This window comes from Merops nubicus, unplaced genomic scaffold (genome assembly GCF_000691845.1).
Source record: "Merops nubicus isolate BGI_N331 unplaced genomic scaffold, ASM69184v1 scaffold18306, whole genome shotgun sequence".
Taxonomy (NCBI): Eukaryota; Metazoa; Chordata; class Aves; order Coraciiformes; family Meropidae; genus Merops; species Merops nubicus.
In genome coordinates, this window is record NW_008613122.1 from 1 (window position 1) to 21,788 (window position 21,788).

General features: G+C 38.2%; 1 protein-coding gene across 1 annotated transcript; it reads left to right on the plus strand.

Annotated features, from left to right (window-relative positions):
• Positions 1 to 277: 277 nt before the first annotated feature.
• On the plus strand, positions 278 to 17,039 carry USP47 (ubiquitin specific peptidase 47). Its single transcript, XM_008941801.1, has 13 exons — positions 278 to 378; positions 1,383 to 1,590; positions 2,815 to 2,930; positions 3,912 to 4,031; positions 5,802 to 6,576; positions 8,154 to 8,329; positions 8,516 to 8,596; positions 9,650 to 9,765; positions 11,148 to 11,266; positions 12,717 to 12,847; positions 14,274 to 14,321; positions 14,401 to 14,531; positions 15,530 to 17,039. Exons 1-13 carry the CDS (start codon positions 289 to 291, stop codon positions 15,702 to 15,704), a joined length of 2,286 nt encoding a protein of 761 aa, XP_008940049.1. The 5' UTR covers positions 278 to 288; the 3' UTR covers positions 15,705 to 17,039.
• The last annotated feature ends 4,749 nt before the right edge of the window (positions 17,040 to 21,788 follow it).

A 21,788-nucleotide genomic window follows, 5' to 3' on the forward strand; every position in this document is an offset into this window, starting at 1 on the left:
GGGGACTCGGACTTTGTCATTAACTGTGTTGTCTTTACACCTAGCTTACAAAGAGGTATAGATACACTTATATACCTACTACGCCTTTGATGTTATTTTATATGCATTTGTGTAACCAGATGAAATGAAACTGTGTCCTATAGCTGGAATAGAGCTAAAGATGTATTTTATAATAGTTGCTTGAATACAGGGCTCTAAATTTAAATGTACTCTAATATGAAAGGTATTTGCAAATATTTTGCTGATCACTTTTCTTGCTTTTATATTTCATAGATCAAATTGTTCTGCATGCATCCTACAAAACAAATAATGATGGAGAACAGATTAGAGGTTCATAAGGACAGGACACTGAAGGAAGCTGTGGAAATAGCTTACAAGGTATGCTATGCACAGCGGAATAGTTTGCTAGGTGTAATTTTTTCTGATGTTACTTATCTCCATTTTTTAAATATCTGCTGGTGTGAGTGTTTGGGTGGGGTTGGCTGTATTTGTTGTGGTGGATTGGTTTTAGTAGGTTGGTGTAGGGGGTGTTTTGGTTGTTTTTTTTTCTTTTTTTAAAGAAGTGTTCTATTTGGTTATTACTGAATTAGTTTTCTGTTGGTAGCTGTCAGGTGATTTCTGAGTGGAATTAAATAGCTTGCCCTTTTAAAAAGCAGTATGATGTTACATACCCTTATTTTAAAATTAGACAGTGAAAGCTGCTGTTAGACTTGCCATAGGCTCAGTAAGACGAAAGAGTTCTGAACAATTCACTACACTTATATTTGTATTGTAGCAATAAATGTTGTATTAGACATGTAATAAAAGAATTCTTACAAGAAACTTCCTACATAGTTAATACAATAACATCAGTGGGAAACAAAGCATCTGTTGTTCTGTGCCTTCCACAAATGGGTAGAAGTTGAGGGCATCATCTGTTCTTGCTTACCTACTTGTACTCTTTGATTCTTGCCGTACACATCTTTGTCTGGGAGAGTACCAGCAAGGCAATTACAAATTTGGAATGTGTTAACATCTTGAGATTCACAGAAGATAATTAGCGAACTTCCTCAGGCCTCTCTAAGATGCCATTTAGTATAACTGATGGACAATGTATTCCTCTGAATATACATCCAGGACCTGTCTTCATGTGCATTTATACATACGTTTCAAACTTCCCTCTACTCTGCATTTTGATGCCCACGTCTGTTCTGATTTTGAAAATGTGTATCTATATATCGCGTGTGTATATTATATATATGATGTATACATGTGGGTTTTTCTAAACCCAAATGCACTGGATGTGCATATACTGAGATAGTTCTAGCTTACAGGGGAAAAACTGAACTCGTGAGTAAACCATTATTAAATATTACGGGCTTTTTGGTGTGTGCATGATTTAGCTGATGGATTTAGAAGAGGCCATTCCTTTGGATTGCTGTCGTCTTGTCAAATATGATGAGTTTCATGACTACTTGGAACGATCCTACGAAGGAGAAGAGGATACACCGATGGGTTTATTACTTGGAGGTGTCAAATCAACGTATATGTTTGACTTACTGTTGGAAACAAGAAGACCTGACCAAATTTTCCAGTGCTATAAACCTGGAGGTAAGACATGTAATTATATATAGAAAAGGATAGAGTAAAATGGTGTATTGCTTGATGGCATGAAAATAAAACTTATAAAAGATCTAATTCATTATGATGCATGAAAAAGGAAGGACATGGTCGTACTAAGTTTACGAGGTCAGTACTCAGAATTACGTACTGTGCAGTGTTGCTGCTGCAGTTTGGGGTCAGGGCCGCTCCCAAAACTGTAATAGACACGCACTCCTCCTCCCCCCAACCCTGAAAGGAAAAGAGAATAAGGGAGAGAGAGACTTGTTGATTAGAAAAGAACAGAAAACAGTTTTAATACTAACCCTAGTAATAATGATAATAAATGAGGCTATGTACAAATATATACAAATATACAAAGTTAGTCCCGAACTCAATTCACCCTGATGGCAATACGTCCCCATCACCCCTGTCTGGGGAGAAGCCCCCAGGGAGAGGGTCCCAGGCTGGACTCTGCCACAGACAGCAACTGGGCACAGGAGCTGGATTCTGGAACTTGGTTCAGGAATACAGGAGTTGAGATCAAAGGCAGGACAGATGAAGTCTTCCTCAGATGCCGTCCACTGCAGCAGGAGCAGCCAGCAGCAGCAGACGGCAGAGAGAAAGAATGGAAGGGGCGATGGAAGGGCTGCCCCTCCTGATCCTCCAGCTTCTACTGGACATGAGGGCTGTGGGATGGAACACCCCACTGGTGAATCTTGGGGTCACTTATCCTGCCCGCTCCTCCCCGCAGGTGCAGAATGCTCTCTGCCCCCCTCCATGTGGGATCCAAGCTCAGCAGTGGCCTTGGTCTGCACACCAATCCCTGGCAGTAACTCTGAACATGAAGTCTCATCACTGCTACAGCCAGATAGTTTATGAAAACACAGTATACTAACTCAGAGCAGATAATTAGAAGAACTTTAGCTAAAAAGTAAAATCACTGAGCAGAACCAGCTCTATTTACCCCAAACCAGGACAGTTGCCAACTTGTTTCTAATTGAAGCAGTTCAAAGGTATACTGAAGCTTGTCAAACTGGAGTGTTTTTGCCTCTTCGGCATTAAAGTTGATCTGAAAATGAATTTGTGGAATTGGACTGCCTTTGAAATTCATTACTGTTTGTATATATTTAATGCAACCCTTTAATCAGTATATCAGACAAGTGTATGTCTTTTCTTTGCTCATTGAATTCTCTTTAATATATGGTTTTTTTTTCTTTTTCCTCTTTTCTACAGAGGTCATGGTAAAGGTTCACGTAGTTGAATTAAAGACTGAATCTGTTGCTCCTCCAATAAGTGTACGAGCTTATTTGAATCAAACAGTTTCAGAATTTAAACAGCTAATTTCAAAGGTAATTTACAGTTGTTAAGGACTGATATTTAAAAAGTTTCCATTTACTCTGACTTTGAAAATGCCATAATTTAAATATCTACAATGATAGCCTTCACTTTTTGCAGTTAATACCGTGTGTAAGGCTGGGTTAACTGTTATAATTGAGCTTCTCTATCAACTCACTGCTGCTAAAAGCAGCAGTCTCCTTCTTGCTTCCATGCAGAATTCTACCCTGGCTTTTGCACAAGCTTAGCCACTTTCTGGACCTATTATCTAATAGCTTACCAGATAATTTTTTGGGGGAAGCTCAAGAGTTGGGTTCATATTCTTTTGGCATAGGAACTTGCATCCACCTCACTGAGTATCCAATCAGTGACAGAACTAGTCAGCTGTTACTGTAGAGCTGAACCAACCTGTAACTTCCCCCCGTTGACTTTAGTAATTGAAATTTAACATCCAGAGCTTTCCTCTTTCTCCCTGCAACCCCTCTTTTCATCCCAGTAGCCACTTGTTATTAACGTGCAGATTGATATTTACATGGTCTTAAACCATGGAATGTTATCACTTCCATTGAATGGGAATAATGATATTTTACTCAGTCAGATTTTTGTAAAAGAATTAAGTGAACAGTGTGCAAAACCAGATGCTCAAGGATGGAGGCGCTTTTTTTTTGTTGTTTTCAGTTGGTTCATACCCTAAGTGATGTGACTGATTCCTTGTAGTACCAGTGATTGACAACTTGTCAGTTCTCTGCAAAGCCAAGCCATTTTAATCCATTGACCTTCTAGAAAACCCAACATTATTGCATAACAGAGGATGAGAGAAAGGAACTGGGACTGAACAAGTATGGGAGTTTTTCCTCCACGTTGTCTTTTGTAGTTTATAAGTCAGCAAACTTTCTCCTTTCCCTATGAATACTTTTAAAAACTGAAATACTTGTTCTGGTACCTGAAGCTATGTATAACATGTATATTATCTTACTGTCATTGTCATATTTTAGGCTACAGACCTGCCTGCAGAAACAATGAGGGTAGTATTAGAACGTTGCTACAATGACCTGCGTCTTCTGAACGTTTCCAGCAAAACACTGAAAGCTGAAGGCTTTTTTAGAAGCAACAAAGTAAGTGCTCTGGTTTTTACATTTTTATTTCATGTATTTGTAGCCTTCACTGTTGTGTTGTAAGAAGTATGGATATCTGTATAGAATTTATAATGGAGAACCATCACGTACTTTGCACATACTGAGTGCGATTTCTAACAAATTTTGTGGTGCTGGTGAATACTCTAGGCTATATGTGACACCAAGTGTACATAACAAGGTGGAGCCAATTCAGAATTGGACATATGGTTTATAATCAGTGATTCAAATGATGGTGAGGTTAAGAGCCTTACAATGAAAGATTTTTAAAGGTTAGCCCCTATTGGGGAACACAGGTTGGCATGTTACTACGAAACCTGACTAATTTGTTTTCTAAGCCTTCGAACAGATGTGACCGTGCTCAGTATTGAAGTTCTTCACGGAAAAATGGTTGACGAGCAAGTTTTTCATGGGGTTTTGTCATAAATTCAGTAACTTTTTCTATGCGTATCTCCCTAGTCAACTTTATATTGTTTTTCCAAAAAGACTTCTAATAAATGTTTCCAGTAACAGAAAAAAATAACTTAGTACTTAAGCAACATCTCTAGTATTGCCCTTTTTACTGCAGTAGTGTTCTGCCAGTGACCAGGCCCAACACAAATGATAGCACCAGCAGGGCGATGAACCAATACACAGACTGTATTGTTGACACAAATGTTCCGATATGAATGACCGCCGGGGGTACAAACAGGTCGACAAGCTCGTACATGATCGACGCCACCCCCAACGATCCCACAAAAGATGTGACTCAGCCCAGAACAGGTGGTACAAACAGAGACCCGAGGCTGCCCACAGTTGGCATGGGAAACAGGCAGACCAGCCAGCTGAACACATAAGAGAAAGGTGCCCACATAGCGACTCTCACCCGATCAGCCCACGTTCACAAAGGTCTAAACAGACTGGGGCCCAGCTCCAGGGAGAGTCAGGAGGTCTCTCCTGAACCAGGAAGCTCTGGGGAGTGCACTCCACAGAGCAGACACTCCTGACTCCCTGCCAGTGGTCCCAGCTTTTATCCCCAAGCAGCCCCCTGACCTTTGTCAACTCACTGTGGGACCCCTGGGGCTCATTTCCCTTCTGGCTCTCCCTGCAGGGCCGGCCGCACCCTGGGGGGAAGCTCTAAGGCAAACTCACCCCCTCTGTATGAAGGGCTGTGGGAATCACCCATATGGCAACCTTAATTCGGGGCTCAGGGTTCAGACCCCAGCATTTCAGGTAGTAATAGCACATCATCTAGGACATTTTGCACATGCTCTGTCTCCTAAAATTTAAGCTCAAGAACACTATCCTTGAAGAATATAGAACAGTGAAGGCTTTTGTGGTTTATAGCTGAGCTAAACAATGGCATTGACTTGTTAGTCAGTTACTTCAAGTCCTTTTGTATTCATGCTGTCACTACAATGCAGTGGCCTTTGACAAAGGAAAAGGAGGAATTTGTTCCTTGTGTTCTAATCTGCACTATTGCTTACCTGTGTATACATTTAAAGAGTTCTTATTTATGATGCTATACTAGAAAATAAAGGAAGACTGCTAATGGTAGCTGTGGGGCTCATAGCATGATTGCAAAAAGTGAAATGGTTATTAAACTACAGACTCCTTAGTCTATCTTTATCTAAACATGTTGGTTTGTTTTTTTTTTATAAAAGGTGATGTTTCTTGGTGACATAATTTTTCATATATGCTTGATCCTGTCTGTTATTGTTGATTTTATTTTAAAGAACACTACATGATAAACTACTGTTATTTTATGTTCAGGTATTTATTGAAAGCTCAGAGTCTTTAGATCGTCATGTGGCATATACAGATTCTCATTTATGGAAACTTTTGGATCGCCATGCAAATACAATCAGACTGTATGTTTCATTGCCAGAGCAATCACCTGGATCTCATTTTAGACGAGCAGCTTACAAGTCTAGTGGAGATTCAGGCAACTTGGATGAAGCCTGTGAAAGAGTGAAAGGACCTGTAGGTAATATGAAATCTGTAGAAGCAATTCTGGAAGAAAGCACCGAAAAACTTAAAAGCTTGTCCCTGCAGCAGCAGCAGGAGGGGGATAACGGGGACAGCAGCAAAAGCACAGAAGCCAGTGATTTTGAAAACATTGAATCCCCTTTAAATGAAGTAGACTCTTCCGCATCAGCAGAAAACCAAGAACTTGAAAACCAAATTCAGATTTCTGATCCAGAAAATCTCCAGTCTGAGGAGCGGTCTGATTCAGATGTAAATAATGACAGGAGCACAAGTTCAGTGGACAGTGATATCCTCAGCTCCAGTCACAGCAGTGATACCTTATGCAATGTGGACAATGCCCCACTTCCCTTGGCTAATGGACTTGATTCTCACAGTATCACAAGTAGTAGGCGATCAAAAGCAAATCAGGGGAAGAAAGAAACCTGGGATACAGCAGAGGAAGATTCTGGAACAGATAGCGAATACGATGAAAGTGGCAAGAGCAGAGGAGAAGCACAATATATGTACTTTAAATCAGAACCATATGCTGCAGATGAAGGGTCAGGAGATGGGCAAAAATGTATGTATGCTTTTTTAAAGTGTCTTAAAATAATTCAGCTTTTGTTAGTATTAAATTCTTATGCTATGTTTAATGGCGGTATTGCAAAACTTGGTTATGTGTCAAATTAAAGCTAATGAAAGTGCAAAGATGGGATGTGGTTTCATGTTCAGTAAAAATCTAGCCAACTTTGATCTTACAATATGTTGTTGTATATTTGAAAAGTATCTTGCTTTTTTATTTTTAAGAAAACATATGGCTACCTGTGTGAAACATTTATTTCCTTCTATTTGAAACTGTCTTCTGGAGAGCGAGCTGAGTGTTCTTCCAGTGAAAGGAAAATAGTTGCATCTGATGATGATGATTCACCTGCTTCAGAATGCAGTTAACTGTGGCTCACAGAGCAATAATTTTGTTAACAATTAGATTAACAAATGTGAAAAATCCCAGTCATTTGACTGTGAAGAAAATTCAAATACACTTGATATTGATCTTTTAATTCAGTAGACTGTTGCTTTTCATTGAGTGAAGTACAGTACGTACAAGGTAGTGTGGCTAATGTGAAAATGTCTGAACAAGTTCAGTGTAAGAGCCAAAGCAGTATACTAGTTGTCATAAAGATAATTTAAACAATGCTCAGTACCTGTGTATGTATTATAACTAACAGAATAATTAAATAACAGGGTATAAAATAATATTTTGAAAGGCAAATGTTTTCCTGTCAATCCAGAAATCCTGCTGTAATAGATAAAGAGTAAACTTTTTTGATGAACAAACATTTTCATTTTTAAAACCACAGAGAAACTTCAATGCAGCTACTAAAGTTGTAATAAAATTACTCCCTTCAGCCTGGAAGGATCTTTCTTTGGGGCTAATCTTGAACTACTTTTGCTGCCCCTTTCTTTTTTTTTTTTTTTTTTTTTTTTTTTTTTAAATAGGATTCAGGATTTACTTTTTTATGGTAATTTTGATGCTTTCATAGTATGCTGTATAAATTACTATCCCAAGGGCAAAGCTTTTCTGTATTTTTACTATGACTACATGAATGGATTTGTAATTCAGATAAATTATTTGTTCTGTTAAATATTCTGAATGGCAATAGTCCCTTAATTCTAGGAGCTTGCCTGGCGATATCCTGTGGCCTTCCAGAACACAGAGCTAACTAAAGAAAGCAAGGAGAAGGAAAGAAATGTTTAAGTGGTGTGTTCCTGGTCAGCCCCAACTCAGAAGCACTTGTGTGTTCCCGTTGAGGCAGGAGAAACCTATAGGGGGTTTATCTGCAAACACAGATCTGATTCTGACTCTCTGTTGTCTTACTGAATGGAGAAGTTACTGCTTTGCTCCTCCTCATTGCAAAATAGGGCAGTTTGGAACTGCTGTGTCTTCCAGCACTATGCCAGTAAACAAAATACAGCAAAGCTTTTAAGGGTTACAGTAACACCCTCAGATAAAATGTAAATGTGGCCATTAACTATAATTTTCATTTTTCAGTACTGTTTTGCTGCAAGTGATAACTGAGTATATGGAAATAGTACACTAGAGTGCTTTCTTTTGGTAGCACGGTGTCCCATGCCATTTTTATCTTTATTTTTGCTTAGGGCTGATGGTGCATGTTGATAAAAGAATTACACTGTCTGCCTTCAAGCAACATTTGGAGCCTTTTGTTGGAGTTCCATCTTCTCACTTCAAAGTCTTTAGAGTCTACGCCAGCAATCAAGAATTTGAGAGTGTCCGGCTGAATGAAACACTGTCATCATTTTCTGATGACAATAAGGTTACTCAGAAGTTATTTTGAATGATTAAAATATTTGTTGGTACAATATAGACAGATGTTAAGAACATAATTTCCAACTTTTTGCTAACTTTCCAGGTGAAATCATTACGTTGGTCTTGATATAGCGTGTTACAAACATAATTCTGATTTTTGTGTCAGTTCTAACATATTTCTTTTGCCTTCTAGATAACTATTAGGCTTGGAAGAGCCCTTAAGAAGGGTGAATACAGAGTCAAAGTCTACCAACTTTTGGTCAATGAGCCAGAGGTAAGGTTGAACATTACAGGATTGATTCATTAAAATACTGGTATGTGCTTTGGCCAAGGTTTTTCTAAGAAAACTTGGTAAAAAAGGAAGTCCCTCTTTTCTCTGAATTTTCCTGCAAGTTTTCCTGGTTCTAGAAACAATCCCAAGTTCCCTTTCTGTTTATGCTCTTCCAAGTATACAGCTGCAATGTGATCTACAATATCTCTCTTCATTGTCTCTATTTCTGCAATGTAAATGGAGGAGTGTAAGTTCCTTGCTTTTCTTAAATGTATGGAAGTCACGTATAATTTTTTTTCAAACAAGAAACTGGTTTTCCTCATGGTTGCAGCTTTCAGTAATATTGTACTGATATAAGTGGTTGCATTCATGCACTGCAGACAGTGCTTACCAGAATGGTTAGCTGGGTAATAGTTCTCTTAGCTTAAGATGAGCCTGAAACAAAAAATGCCTGTTGCTAATGAGCTCACTTGCTTGTTATATCTTTTGAGACATGGAAAGTATAAGAAACTATTTCAATATATAGATTACAGTCTTTAAAATTGACTTTGTATGCACCTAAATTTCTGATTTTATTTTTGGACTGGACTGCCGAATGCATATTAATAATGGATAAGCATAAGAGACTGAAACTGAACTGATAAAGCAGGGAATAAGATTAAATTTAAAAGTGGTTTCTGCAGTCATGGGTTTCTGATATCTCTGACCAATGAAAGCACAGAAAGTGGCATTTTTATTATCATAATGGTTATTTAATTAAAAAGCTCTTTTCAAATTGTTTAGAATGTTATTATCATGGTTGTAACAAGTGATGCAGGCAGAAGACACTATTTTTGCAGTGAAATGTGTTCAGAGTGTTAGAATGACCTGTCAAAGGGCTGCTGCTAGACAAATTAATTAAACCTAATTTTAATAAATTCATGGTTGTTCATGAAAACTATTCTAATGGTCATTTTGCTAGGTGGATGGGCCTGATCACAAAACATGAACAAGAGGCCAATCTACTTTCTGTTAAAAAAAAAATTGTCTTTAATCACTTTCTATTTATGTTCACAGCCATGCAAGTTTCTTCTAGATGCTGTTTTTGCTAAAGGAATGACTGTCCGACAGTCAAAAGAAGAGTTGCTTCCTCAGCTTCGAGAACAGTGTGGCCTAGACTTAACAATTGACAGGTAAAGAGACTTCAACCCATTGAAGTTACCTGATTAAATACTGCTTTAAAATGGGGGGGGGATGTTCTGTTGCAGAGAAAGGAAGTTATGGAAGGGGCTGAAATAAGTTACTGTGGCCTTTTAATTGGATTGTGAATACAAACGTTAATTCAGCAGTTCTTGGCTTTCATCTTGTGTAGAATGATACAGGGAGTAATATTTTCATGGAATTGTCTGTGAGCAATGTCTACAGGTTTAGATCTGGGTTATTCTCTCTAGGTATGATTTTCCTCATAAAAGAGAGCATTAAGTAAATGAGTTAAAGAAAAGCCACATAGTCTCTACATGCAGGTCCAGTGTAGGTCACTGCAGTAGACTGCCTTGGACATTATCTTGGGCCGGGGGGCGTGGGCAGGGGGTGTGCAGCACTGATGCAGTACTGTCTTCCCATTGGCCTTAATCACTTAGCTCATCAAGGCTGAACTCTCTTTGGGGCCTTGGTATACATACTCTCTACTGTTGGTTACAAGTGATGTGGTATTTACTGTGGAACAGCTGACACTTTGTATTCACTGGAATTAAGAAAAACCTCTAAGGTGTGGTAAGCAATCTGGTGAGGCCTTGACATATGCCAAAGATCAGGTTAGAGAAGAACATGGGAAGACAAGCATTGGCCCTTTCCTGTTGAGAAAAGAAGCAGAAACATAGATCTGGACCAGGTTTTTATCTTTTCCTCACAATGACCAGACAAAGGATTTTTACTGCTGTGCTTGTGTTATGTTCTCTAGTGCCCTGGAATTACGGGCCACACCACAAAATTTATGCTTGCTTTGTGTGTGGAGAAACCGCTACAATTAAAGCTTTGTACTAGTGTTTAATCCCATTTTAGTCTTTTATACCTTTATTTACCTCCATAACCAAGTCAAAGCTTATGCTTTTATATTGCGACTGGATTGATGCAGTAGAACTAAGTACATAAATTGGACACCAATCCGCTTCTAATCCTCCACCTCTTCCCCTTCTTCTCCACTTTTCCCTGAAAAAAAAAAAAAAGACAAAATTATCAGAAGTGGTTGGAAATATTGCTTCTTTATCTTAAAGATAAATAAGTTTCTTTCTTAAATAAGACACTAAATTCTTCCTCTAAATTCTGGCACATTTCTTGCACTGGACAAGCACCATACTGGCTTGTTTTTCTTGTGTTTGAGTGATTCAGCCATACAAGCCAGTACTGATACCTTTCTGTCAGGACTGCTTCAGAATGTTAAACTAGCTCCTGATAAATCTAACCAAGTCTCATATAAATGACTTTTGTCAGAAAGTAGTCAGTTTTGATCTCTGGCAGTAGTTAAATGTCTGTAAGCAGCTAAAAACTAAATGTTTTCTTCGTGGTGCATTTACAGGTTTCGCCTAAGAAAGAAAACCTGGAAGAATCCAGGCACTGTGTTTCTGGATTATCATATCTATGAAGAAGATATCAATATTTCAAGCAATTGGGAGGTCTTCTTAGAAATACTTGATGGTAATGATTTATTGTCAAGAGAAAGTGAAGATAATGTTACAGATTTTTTTCTTTAGAGAACATTGTGAAATGTACTTTCCCTTTTTTTTTTTTTAAAGACTATTACTGACATTTTAATAGCATTTCATTAGAAAAAAAATTAGAATAAAAAGAATTAAAAATAATAAAAGCTGTGCATAAAGGTGGGGGGATTGTGCAAGTGCAGATTGTGATGTCTAGCCATGATACTGTTTTGTAGGTTTATTGAAAACTTTCGGACATTCTGTAGTACTGCAGCCAGTTTTTGCATGTATACGTTTTTGTTGTAGATAAAAACTGTAGGAATGCCCTGTCATGCTTTTATTTGTATTTAATTTTTGGTCTAGTGATGTTTGTAGTTAGTTGAAGAGTGCGTGTGTGTATGTATACGTGATACATAAATCATTTGTTCTTAAAGTCAGCACAGCTGTTCAGTCATTTAGTAGTTTTCAGGCAGGAGTGAAAAAATTCATCTCTTGTCATGAAGTGCTATATTTTTTCAACAGACCTTATTCTTAAAAACAGCTCTGGACTCAACTGTTAGACAGCAGATTGTTTCTTAAGTTCCGCTGAAATACGGCTAAAAATATGCAGCATTTCTTAAGCTATCCTTTGCATATACACTTAATTTTGATTCTGAATGCAAAAGCATAATTTAAGGGGAAAAATATAGGCCATGCTGTTTTCTTCTAGATTAATAGATATTGTTGTTAATGGATAGATGAAAGATATGGATTCCATTCACTCAGGAACTCTCTTCACACACAAATGTGGCTTAGAAAGTCTCAAAGTAGTAGAGCACTACTACTCCACTAGTCTAAGTAGTAGAAAGAGGTGGTAGACACTAAAACTCTTCAGGGTGGTAGGTGTAAAGCAAGTGTTAATAACAAGTGTGTACTTAGTGTGTGAAATCTAGAAGTCAAATGTAGAAAGCTTATTTTGGTAAAGGAATAGAAATGTGTGAATAACTATCAGGTTGCTGAGGAAGGTCTCCTGCAAGTGCAAGGTCTGGAGGTCAGCTTCTGGTTGGCTGGTCAGATGCTGTATCTATAAACCAAGCTGCGTGTGATGGAGAAATGTGAAGAATAAATGGCCTGGCTTCTAGTGATGCTGTCTATGAAAAATTCCTTGGAAGGAGCTGATAACAAAGAAAAGTTATAATGAAAACTTTTTCTGATGAAAACTAAATTCTAGTAATTCTAGTTGTTGTGTCACCCTGCTTTTCTCTTTTTTTTTTTTTTTTTTTTTTTTTTTTTTTTTCTTATTTTCACCATTTTTTTTTTTTTTTTTGACTACTTGCAGCAGACTAGCTGGGATACTTACTTTGCATAGATAGGTAGTGCAGTCCTCCATATTTGAGTATCCTTATGTGATGGAAACCTCCTAATTTTAAATAGGGTATTTTGTGATATTATAATTGTCTCTTTCCTAGGAGTAGAAAAGATGAAATCCATGTCACAACTTGCTGTTTTATCGAGACGGTGGAGGCCATCAGAGATGAAACTAGATTCTTTCCAGGAAGTAGTACTAGAAAGCAGCAGTGTTGAAGAATTAAAAGAGAAGGTAAAATGCTCCAAGTTTCTGGTGGTATCTAAGACCCTTATTGACATCCTCTATAGGGGACCACAGCAATTTCATACCCACAGAAATCCTGCTGCATGGTGATTCCCCACCCCAGAACTGAGAACATGTCCCACGTTATTACCCAAGCCATGTGAATAATCAGCTTTACTTCTTAGTTTCATATAATGATCTGGTATCAAAGTATTCAGGTGAATGCATGCAAAAAAAAGTCATATCTTGATGTTTAAGAAACATAGGATTACCTGTGTCACTTATCCTTGAAAAACACATGTGAAAGAAAAGCTAAATTATTGTCACTTTGTTTTTTAAGTGAACATTTTGGAGTTCCAAAATAGCAAACATTTCAGCCTTTTCAGATTTAAATTGGAGAGCTGTTGCTCAGAGATAGTGTAACTTAAACAAGTAGATTGAACTATATTTTGGTTGGAAAGAAATATGGCTTTGGTATCTTTTTTTTTTTTTTTTTCCTTAAGGTCAGAACTCTAACTGGTAAGCAGACATGCTATCCTAGCAGAAATCTAGAGTAGAAGTGTCTCATATTGAGACTACTGTATTAATCCAGTATATCACATTGTTCCGCTCTTAAAGAAGTAGTATTTACATATATATATGGCAATTCTCAGATGCAGGAAGGCCACCTGAGATGTTGAGGCCAGCAAAATTACTAATATCAGTGAAGTCTGCCAACGTCTTACTAAAGCACTTAGCATTTGTAAGTCAGGGGGTAGTTCACAGGCTGGAAAGAAGAACATTGTTCAGCTGCCACAGAATGCAACAGGCTTGCATTTGTGTATGCACACAGATTGAGCTGTGGATTGGTTTCTTGTATTCTCAGGCAGAAACGAAGTTACAACTGCAGGTTCTTGCATGCAGTCTTTAAGATTTCTTCTTCACTGTATCTGAAGAAAGAGTTGGCTGCTCATGTTTTCTTATTTTAAGAACTGATGTGCAGGGAGCAATTTTAGCAGCACTCTCCAAGAGGCCTCAACCTTTTTACTCCCACCAGTAATATGAGAAATTTAATTTTGACATATCTGCAGTAACAGGAGTGTTCAGCCAGTTCATCTTTCAGACAAATTTTATGAGCAGACTGTAGGGGTAATACATTTCAGAAATTGTCTGGCTTCTGTCAGTATTGTTTATTTATCCTAGTTTTCTGCTTAAGAAAAGTGTGATGAAATAATTGTCACAGCAAGTGTCACCTGAGACACACTACTAACATCAGAAATTTAAAAAAATTGTACCTTCTCACTTTAATTTTTTTGTACGAATATTTTGGACCACTGCAGGACTTCCAAATATTTCAATCGACTTGTAGATTTGACAGGTCTATTAACTTTATGTAGATACTGCATAACGTTGTTGTGGAATAGTATTAAATACACCAATTGTTTTTGCTTTACAGCTGAGTGAAGTAAGTGGAATACCCTTAGAAAACATAGAATTTGCAAAGGTAAGTAAAATTTTTGTCCGTTTTTACCTTTTGTGTGTGATTTTATGACTTAATTCACTAAGTAATTGCTTCTTCTCAGGGTAGAGGAACATTTCCATGTGACATTTCCATACTAGAGATTCACCAAGACCTGGACTGGAATCCTAAAGTATCTACATTGAATGTCTGGCCTCTGTACATTTGTGATGATGGTGCAGTAATATTTTATAGGTATGTATTTTATTACAGTATAATGAACCTTGCAAAAAAATCTGTAGAGAAGATCTGAGGGGTGATGTAATTGTCAGAAGCATAAAAATACTCCTCTATTGCCTTAAAGGAAAGAGGGCTTAAAATGTTGAGCTGAAACGTTTGTGCCCCTCGGCTTCCTAAAAACCTGAATATTAATTATGTTTGTTGTCTAAGAAAACAGGATGCACCCTTTTACTCAGTTCTCCTTCCTTAACCATTGAAGACAATTCTGAATGCAAAATCAGTTGTTAGGTTTGAGTGTGTGTCTGGATTTAAGCTCTTCAAACAGAACCATATCCCTTGTGGAATCTGTGAGAATCTTGCCATAGGTTTTAGAAAGTATTTTATTTTCTGAGTTTATTTCTTTGAAAAATTAGTAAGGCTTCTTTGGAAAAAAGGATGTTGTAACAAATATTTTGTTAACATGAAAAACGTTCACTGGCTGGCAGCAGTAGCCCAAAGGAAGTATTTGGGGACCAAGAACTTGAATACTCATTTCTGCTAAACTTGGGTGGGGCAGCCTCACAAACCCATTGCTCCTACAGTGGTTTTCATAATTACATGCAAGTTAGGGGGAAACAGCTGTTAATGTGCTTGCCTTGAAGAAAATAATTTGGAAGAGCAGCTGGTAGTTTCCAGTGAGTGCTGCTTCCAGCTGCTGGCACTGTGACTGGATGAAGAGCAGAGCTGTAGTTCACTGTGAAGAACAGGAGTTACCAGGTAATGCAGGGGCATAGGCCTGCTCTTGCTGCTTTCCTCTGCGTCTGCTGTCAGTTAAAATGCGGAATGTCTCTTGCTAGAAAAGCAGGTTTAGACAGATCGTTACTTTCTGGAAAAGAATAAAATCATCTGTAAATAGTATGATGCTTAATTGTGTTTTCCACTAAGTTGCTTAAAGTGAAAAAATTACATTTACCAATTTACCATAATTATGGTCATTGTATTAATCTGAATTTTAACATGTTTCCCCATTTTAGGGATAAAACTGAAGAATTAATGGAATTAACAGATGAGCAGAGAAACGAACTGATTAAAAAAGAAAGCAGCAGACTCCAGAAAACTGGACACCGGGTAACCTACTCTCCTCGTAAAGAAAAAGCACTAAAAATATATCTGGATGGAGCACCCAATAAAGATTTGACTCAAGACTGATACTCGCTATAGCATTTTCCCTGGGGAATTTTTTTGTTCAAAATAAAAAGGTTCACTACTACTGTGTAGTGCCATTATGGCAGGACACTCATTAGGTGTAAAGTGCTGACACCAGCACTGATTGGGCTGTGTTACCAATCAGAAGTGCAGTGCCCCGTCGGGTCACTGTTTGACTTGGAATCATGTTGTGCACTATAGTCAAATGTACTGTAAAGCTAAAAGGGATGTGCAAATAAAAGATTACAACTAAAAAGTGGGCGGGGAGGGAAATGAGTGGAAAATTTTGAGGACAGTGTGCACATAGTAGCTAGTGAAACTAGCCTCAAACGGGATACTCATAGCTTAATAATAAAAGCTGTGCAAAGGCCATGAAAGAATCCTTTTTTCTGTTTGTTTCACTGATACACGCATTACCTCATCAGAGAGTCTGAAGTAAATGTTAATACATTGGTTCTAGAAAAGCAGCAGAAAAGGATTGAAGCTGAAGTGCTGCAAGTGTAACGTTTCAGAATATTCTTCCGTAAAGCAGGTAGTCTGAGAGGTGTCTGCAGAAGGCTGCCAGCACGTGTTGGTCCATTTTGCAGAAGTGCTGTTGGAAGGTAGACTGGTTTTTAATAGATAATGGAAGCTGATGAGCAGCTCTGTTCTGTTGCGTTGGATGTGTAAATAAAATTTGCCCTCTCCATTTAACAGAACTGCAGTACAGCTCTTTACCATCGTAATTCTTTTCACATATCAGCATTCATTGTGTACATTTGGAAGAATAGTTGCCTATTTAAATTTGTATTCATCTTCTGTTTTGATGATGCTGGGTACTTTAGGGTTGTATTTCCCCTTGTTAATGAAGTTTTTGTTTCATTCAGCAACTTTTTTGTACATTTTGGTTTTGAGCCTATTAGAAGTTTGCGTCTCCTCCACCAGTCATATTCTTTTTCCCAGAGTTGATTCTGTAGCTATATGTAGTCAAATACTGGGGCAGCCTCTTAACACCTCAACATACAACCTTGGTGTAGTTCAGGTTCTGGTGCAAAGACTGATGCAGTCAACATGATTTCATTGCAAAGCCTAGGAGTAGCCATGTTTCGCTTTGGTCCGTAAAGATCAATAGAGAACAATTCTCCACAGTTTCTGAAAAACCACCTAATTTATAACAATCAAAAGATTTTGGTAAACTTTTTCATGCCAGATGCTGTTTACAACAATGAACATGCCAATAAAACATTTGTTCATTCTGTTGTGCTATTTTGATCATTAAATGCTGTGGGTTTTATTTGAAAAGTTACAGAATTACTTCCTGGGAATACAGACTTGCCCAAGGCAATGTCAGAACTGTAAGGCTGTGTGTGTGTATGCACACCCCCCCACACGTGTACAGTGTTGCAGGAAGTGTTCTATAGCCTGTCTGGTGCACCTCTTTACAGATATTCACACCAAATTTGTCTTAAACTGTAAGTTTCCTTTTGCAGAATTGAATCCCTCAGCAGTGAAATTTCTAAGCTCCAGATATGATTGGCAGCTAAGCTCTGCTCCATAAAGGAAGAAGGATTTTCAATAAGTGAACGTTCAGTTCTTCCTTGCATGCTGACCCACAGCAACCTAAAAATCCTGAGGAATCTGTCAGCTTGTGAACCCAGCACTGTGCAGAGGAATTCCCTCATTCTTCCTCTTCTGTTTGACCTGTGCCATCTCTTATCCAACATGGGTGAGGTGGAACCAGGAGCAAAGGAAGCGTAGAGTAAGCACCATCCGGTAGGCAGAGCATTTCATTAAACTACTATTTATGTATATATACAGGGGGTTTTTGGAAGAGGGGAAAAAAAATTAACTACCAAATGGGCCATGAATTTCCTTCAAACTGGGACATTTGGAAAGGCAAAAATCTAGACATAGTGTTAAGAATTCTAAAAACTGCCTGCTTAATCTCTAGCCCAATTTGGGAAACATCCATTGAGAACTTCTTTGAAGAAGTACATTTTAAGCCTTTAAGTCTTAGCAGAAATCTGGAGAGGGCTGAGGGAGGGGCATCCTTACAATGACTTCCTGTCCAGTGGTGCACATCCTTCTCCATAAGCATACTGCATAAGCATTCTGATTTTTTTTGGGAGACAGTTTTCAGCAGCTGCTTTACATTCTGATCATTTCAAACATTTTTGAGTTTGAGGATGGGCAGTTTAAAGAAACAAAAAGCCTTGAGCTTCTAATTTGCTTAATTCTGCAGAAATCTTATGGAACTTCTGAAGAATACTAACACTTACCTTTCATGGATTGAAGCATCAAGAAACTTGAAAGCAGGAAGAATTGTGTCCTTAATTGGAGGCAGTGTTTATGGACAGTTTAAACAGGAAAATGACAATACTTCATTACTTCTCTTTGTATATATGGGATGTCTCTAAAGCACAGTAATTTCATTAAGGATAGAAAGGACAGATGAATTCAGTGAATGCTTCGAGAGCACGTGTATTTGTGCATGTGTTGGTGTGACAATTGGTGGTAGAAGTGAATCCTTAAACTGAAAGTCTGACATTGTAATGAAATACCCTTCCTGTTCATGATGGTTATTAACATTAATTCTAGTATCCAAGGGAATTGTTGAAAAGCTTTTACAGATCAGAAGTGATAAAAGACTTGCAGGCTGGTAGCACAGTCTTGTAGCTGCTCTTAAGTTATTGGTGCTCTACTGTTTCAGATTAGACATAAATGGTAAGGGTTATTTGAGAATAAGTGCCAGCAAAAGATACTTGGCTAGGGCCTCATCTCATCTTTTACCATGCACAGTAAGAGATGGTGAAATCTGTATCCCAAAAAAAACCAGTAATAGTGGAAGAGCCATTGTAGCAAACTGAGACAGCTGGAAAGTGTGATAGATCAGATTTTCCTGTTAGTTTACTATTGATATCTTAAATTGCTGACCTCTTAAGATGGTAATGATAATAACAGTGTAAAGTGCACAGATGAATGCCTGTGAAGTGAGTGTTGCATAGGAGGCAGCATTCTGCACTACATGAACACACCTTAAGTAATGTTTTTCATGTGTTTAAAAGCACAAACCATTTCTCAAAGAATTTTCTCTGGATGCAACAGAATCAAGTAGGAGAGGCACAAGTCTCTAAAAGCAAGAAACTACTTAGGTTGTCTTACTGCTAAACTGAAATAATGAATTCTGTTCACTGCCTGTTGCCTTTCAAAAAGGGTAGGTGATGACGGAATGTAGTTGACAGATGCTTTGATTGACATTACCCAAGATGGGGTATTCACGTAGTGCAGAATGGTGCCTTGTAACTGCAGCTGCAACGTTCTCCTGTCTGTTGATACTCTAGATTTTCACTGTATTCAACCCAGTTAGCTGTTTGTTCTGCAATTCTAAACAGAATAAATTCTAAATTGTCAGTGTTTTGCCCTTGAGAGACAGAGCTCTGAACAGTCATGTTGAAAGTTCCTGTATCCATATAAACCCATTGTTTTTTATATAAGTATGCACATGCTGTTTATTATTTCTATGGAAAATGCTGTAGGCTTTTTTTGACAGTATGCCACTTACATGGTGGGGGAGCCCAACACCCATTTTATATGAAAGTATAAAACTCAGGGGATACTCCAGCTATGGAACAGCAGTTCTTAAGTTGCACCGAAGGCTGCTGCAGGACGGACAGCATCAATTGTACACAGCTGAACAGGTGCTGTAGGTATCTTCATGTAAAAAGGGCAAGCATCCTTTATCTTTTCTGTTCCTCCACAATGTGTGTGTGGTGGGGGGACATGTCACCCAGAATCTATCTGTTGCAGCTTCACTGATTAAATTTTATGAAGGAAAAATTTAAAATATATAAAGTCAGTGACTACACTAGTCCAAAGTAGGTGGTTCTTACCCTAGAAAAATAAGCAATTCTAAATATGTCACTTACACAGTCACTAATAAGATTATTTATGCTTATGTGTATTTTTTTAATGAGTACAAGTATTGATAAGTTTATTTCTAATGTACAAGGGTAAAGTACTGATCCAGAAAGAACTCTAATATTTCTTGTTTGTCTTTGATGGAAGGTTTGGGCCAAGGATTGAATGAATTCAACAATCACTTGAACATGCAGGTTTGGTACACAGGAATGGATGCTCATTGAAGACCTCGTTTATTGCACTTCTATCCAGCCCTATGTGCTTAGGGTTTATGTAAGCAAGACACTGACAAATTTCTAGAAATAGCTAACTAAACTGTCTGGTGTTTGGACTTTAAATTTCATCTCCCAAAAACGGGTCACGATCTGAGTCAGGCTCAGGCTTCAAACCTGCTTGGTCCTCTAGACTTTCTAATTCTTTACGCACTTCCTGAATGACACTGCTTTCTTCATAATCAGAAAGTGTATCTCTGGATATCAAGCTGAGAAATGGCATTTCATCCATGATTAAGGGATCTTCCTTTTCATTATTCCTGGTTTCATTGGCAGACAGTTCACACACAGATGTAGTGCCGTGTCTGTTGGAAAAAGAGATGTCTGGTCACATAGTACATCTTTTCATGTTCTTTTGCCAGTTCCTCAATAAAATTCTTCCTTCCCTCCCCACAGGAAAGCATGTTCTGTGCATAATACTGTCAGATCTACCGTAACTGTCTTCATAAACATCTGATTTTTACATGCTTGACAGCTGGAGAGTTAAAGATGGGATTTCCACATACAGAGCTAGAACAAAGATCCTAATAGCAAAACGTATTTGATACTGGGACACAAGGTGGCAGTGAGTCTCAGCACAGTCTGTCCCTTCTACCTACAGGCAATCATGATGACCAGTCCTCTCTGTTCCTGTCACAATACCAAGGTAAATAGGGCACTCCAGCTTAAAAGGAACGCAGAAAAAATGTTGTTTGCCATCAAGCTATACAGCTGAGAAAATTGAGCAATATATATTGGGTTCTAAGTAGGATAGGGTAATAGCTGTCTTTGTTTTGAAAAATAGCTTCAGCTACCTGCAAACAAAGCATCCTGCATTTGGTGTAGAAACTTTTAAAAGGGACAAGACTGATTTGTATTTGTTGACAGGAGGCAGGGGAATAGAACTGGATCACGGTGCATCTGCTATCTCTCTGTATTGCATGGGACAGAACAGGGCTACAGGTCCCTGTGACAGTGCAAGGTGACCATGGCCTATGCCAGGCACCCCCAAACAACTGCTTAAAGCTGCAGCCACTTTCACAGGAAACAAAGGGTTAATGAATTGAAGATGTTCCTGAAGCTTATTTTGTGTACATTTTGAATCGTTGCATGTTTTGTGGGCAGACTAATCCCTGTGTACTCTAGGATTTGATCTGATAGTTTAAGTGTTTATTGTTCACTAGTACTATTTAGCCAAGGGCCATTTCAGGCAGAGATGGGCTGTTTCTTTCAATAAAAAACTTTACATGACTGTTCAAATTCACCATGAAGATTCACAGAAGTGGCTTTATCTTGCTGTCCATGCAAGTCAAGGGCATGTGGTGTGCACAGTATTACTGTATTTCTGATAACTCTGAACAGATAAATAATTGTGTATGTAAGTAGACAGTTCAGTTATATGCACACCCTAACTCATTTTTGTGTTTCTATATCCTTATTTGAAATGTTTCACCTAGTGGACATGACATATGCTGATAGACCTTCCCCGAAATTAATAGTACTTAGACATTAACTAAAATTTGGTGCTGAAAGGATGGGATCAACTCTGCTTGCTTCCATAGATCACATTTATGAAATAATGTTATCCAATTACTTTAACTGCATGAAAAAAAACATAGCAACAGAATTGGACAAAGAAAAAATATTGATCTACAGCCCTGTCACAGCTATGCTGTCTTTTTGAAAGATGATGAAAATTTGGAAAGCCAGTTTCATAGACAGCATGTATGTGTTCTCAAAATGCTTTTAGTGCAAAACTGTAATGATCCTGCTTTCTGCCAATGACATTGCTGATAACACAAAGCTCTGTTCTTTTAAAGCACGATTAAAGGCACGCTCTATTGAAAGTTTTAGCTTCTAGCAGAAAACACAGTCAGCCCTCTTCCTGTTCCAGGACACTCGATGGTACCCACACCGACATCCTGGTCTCCAAACTGGA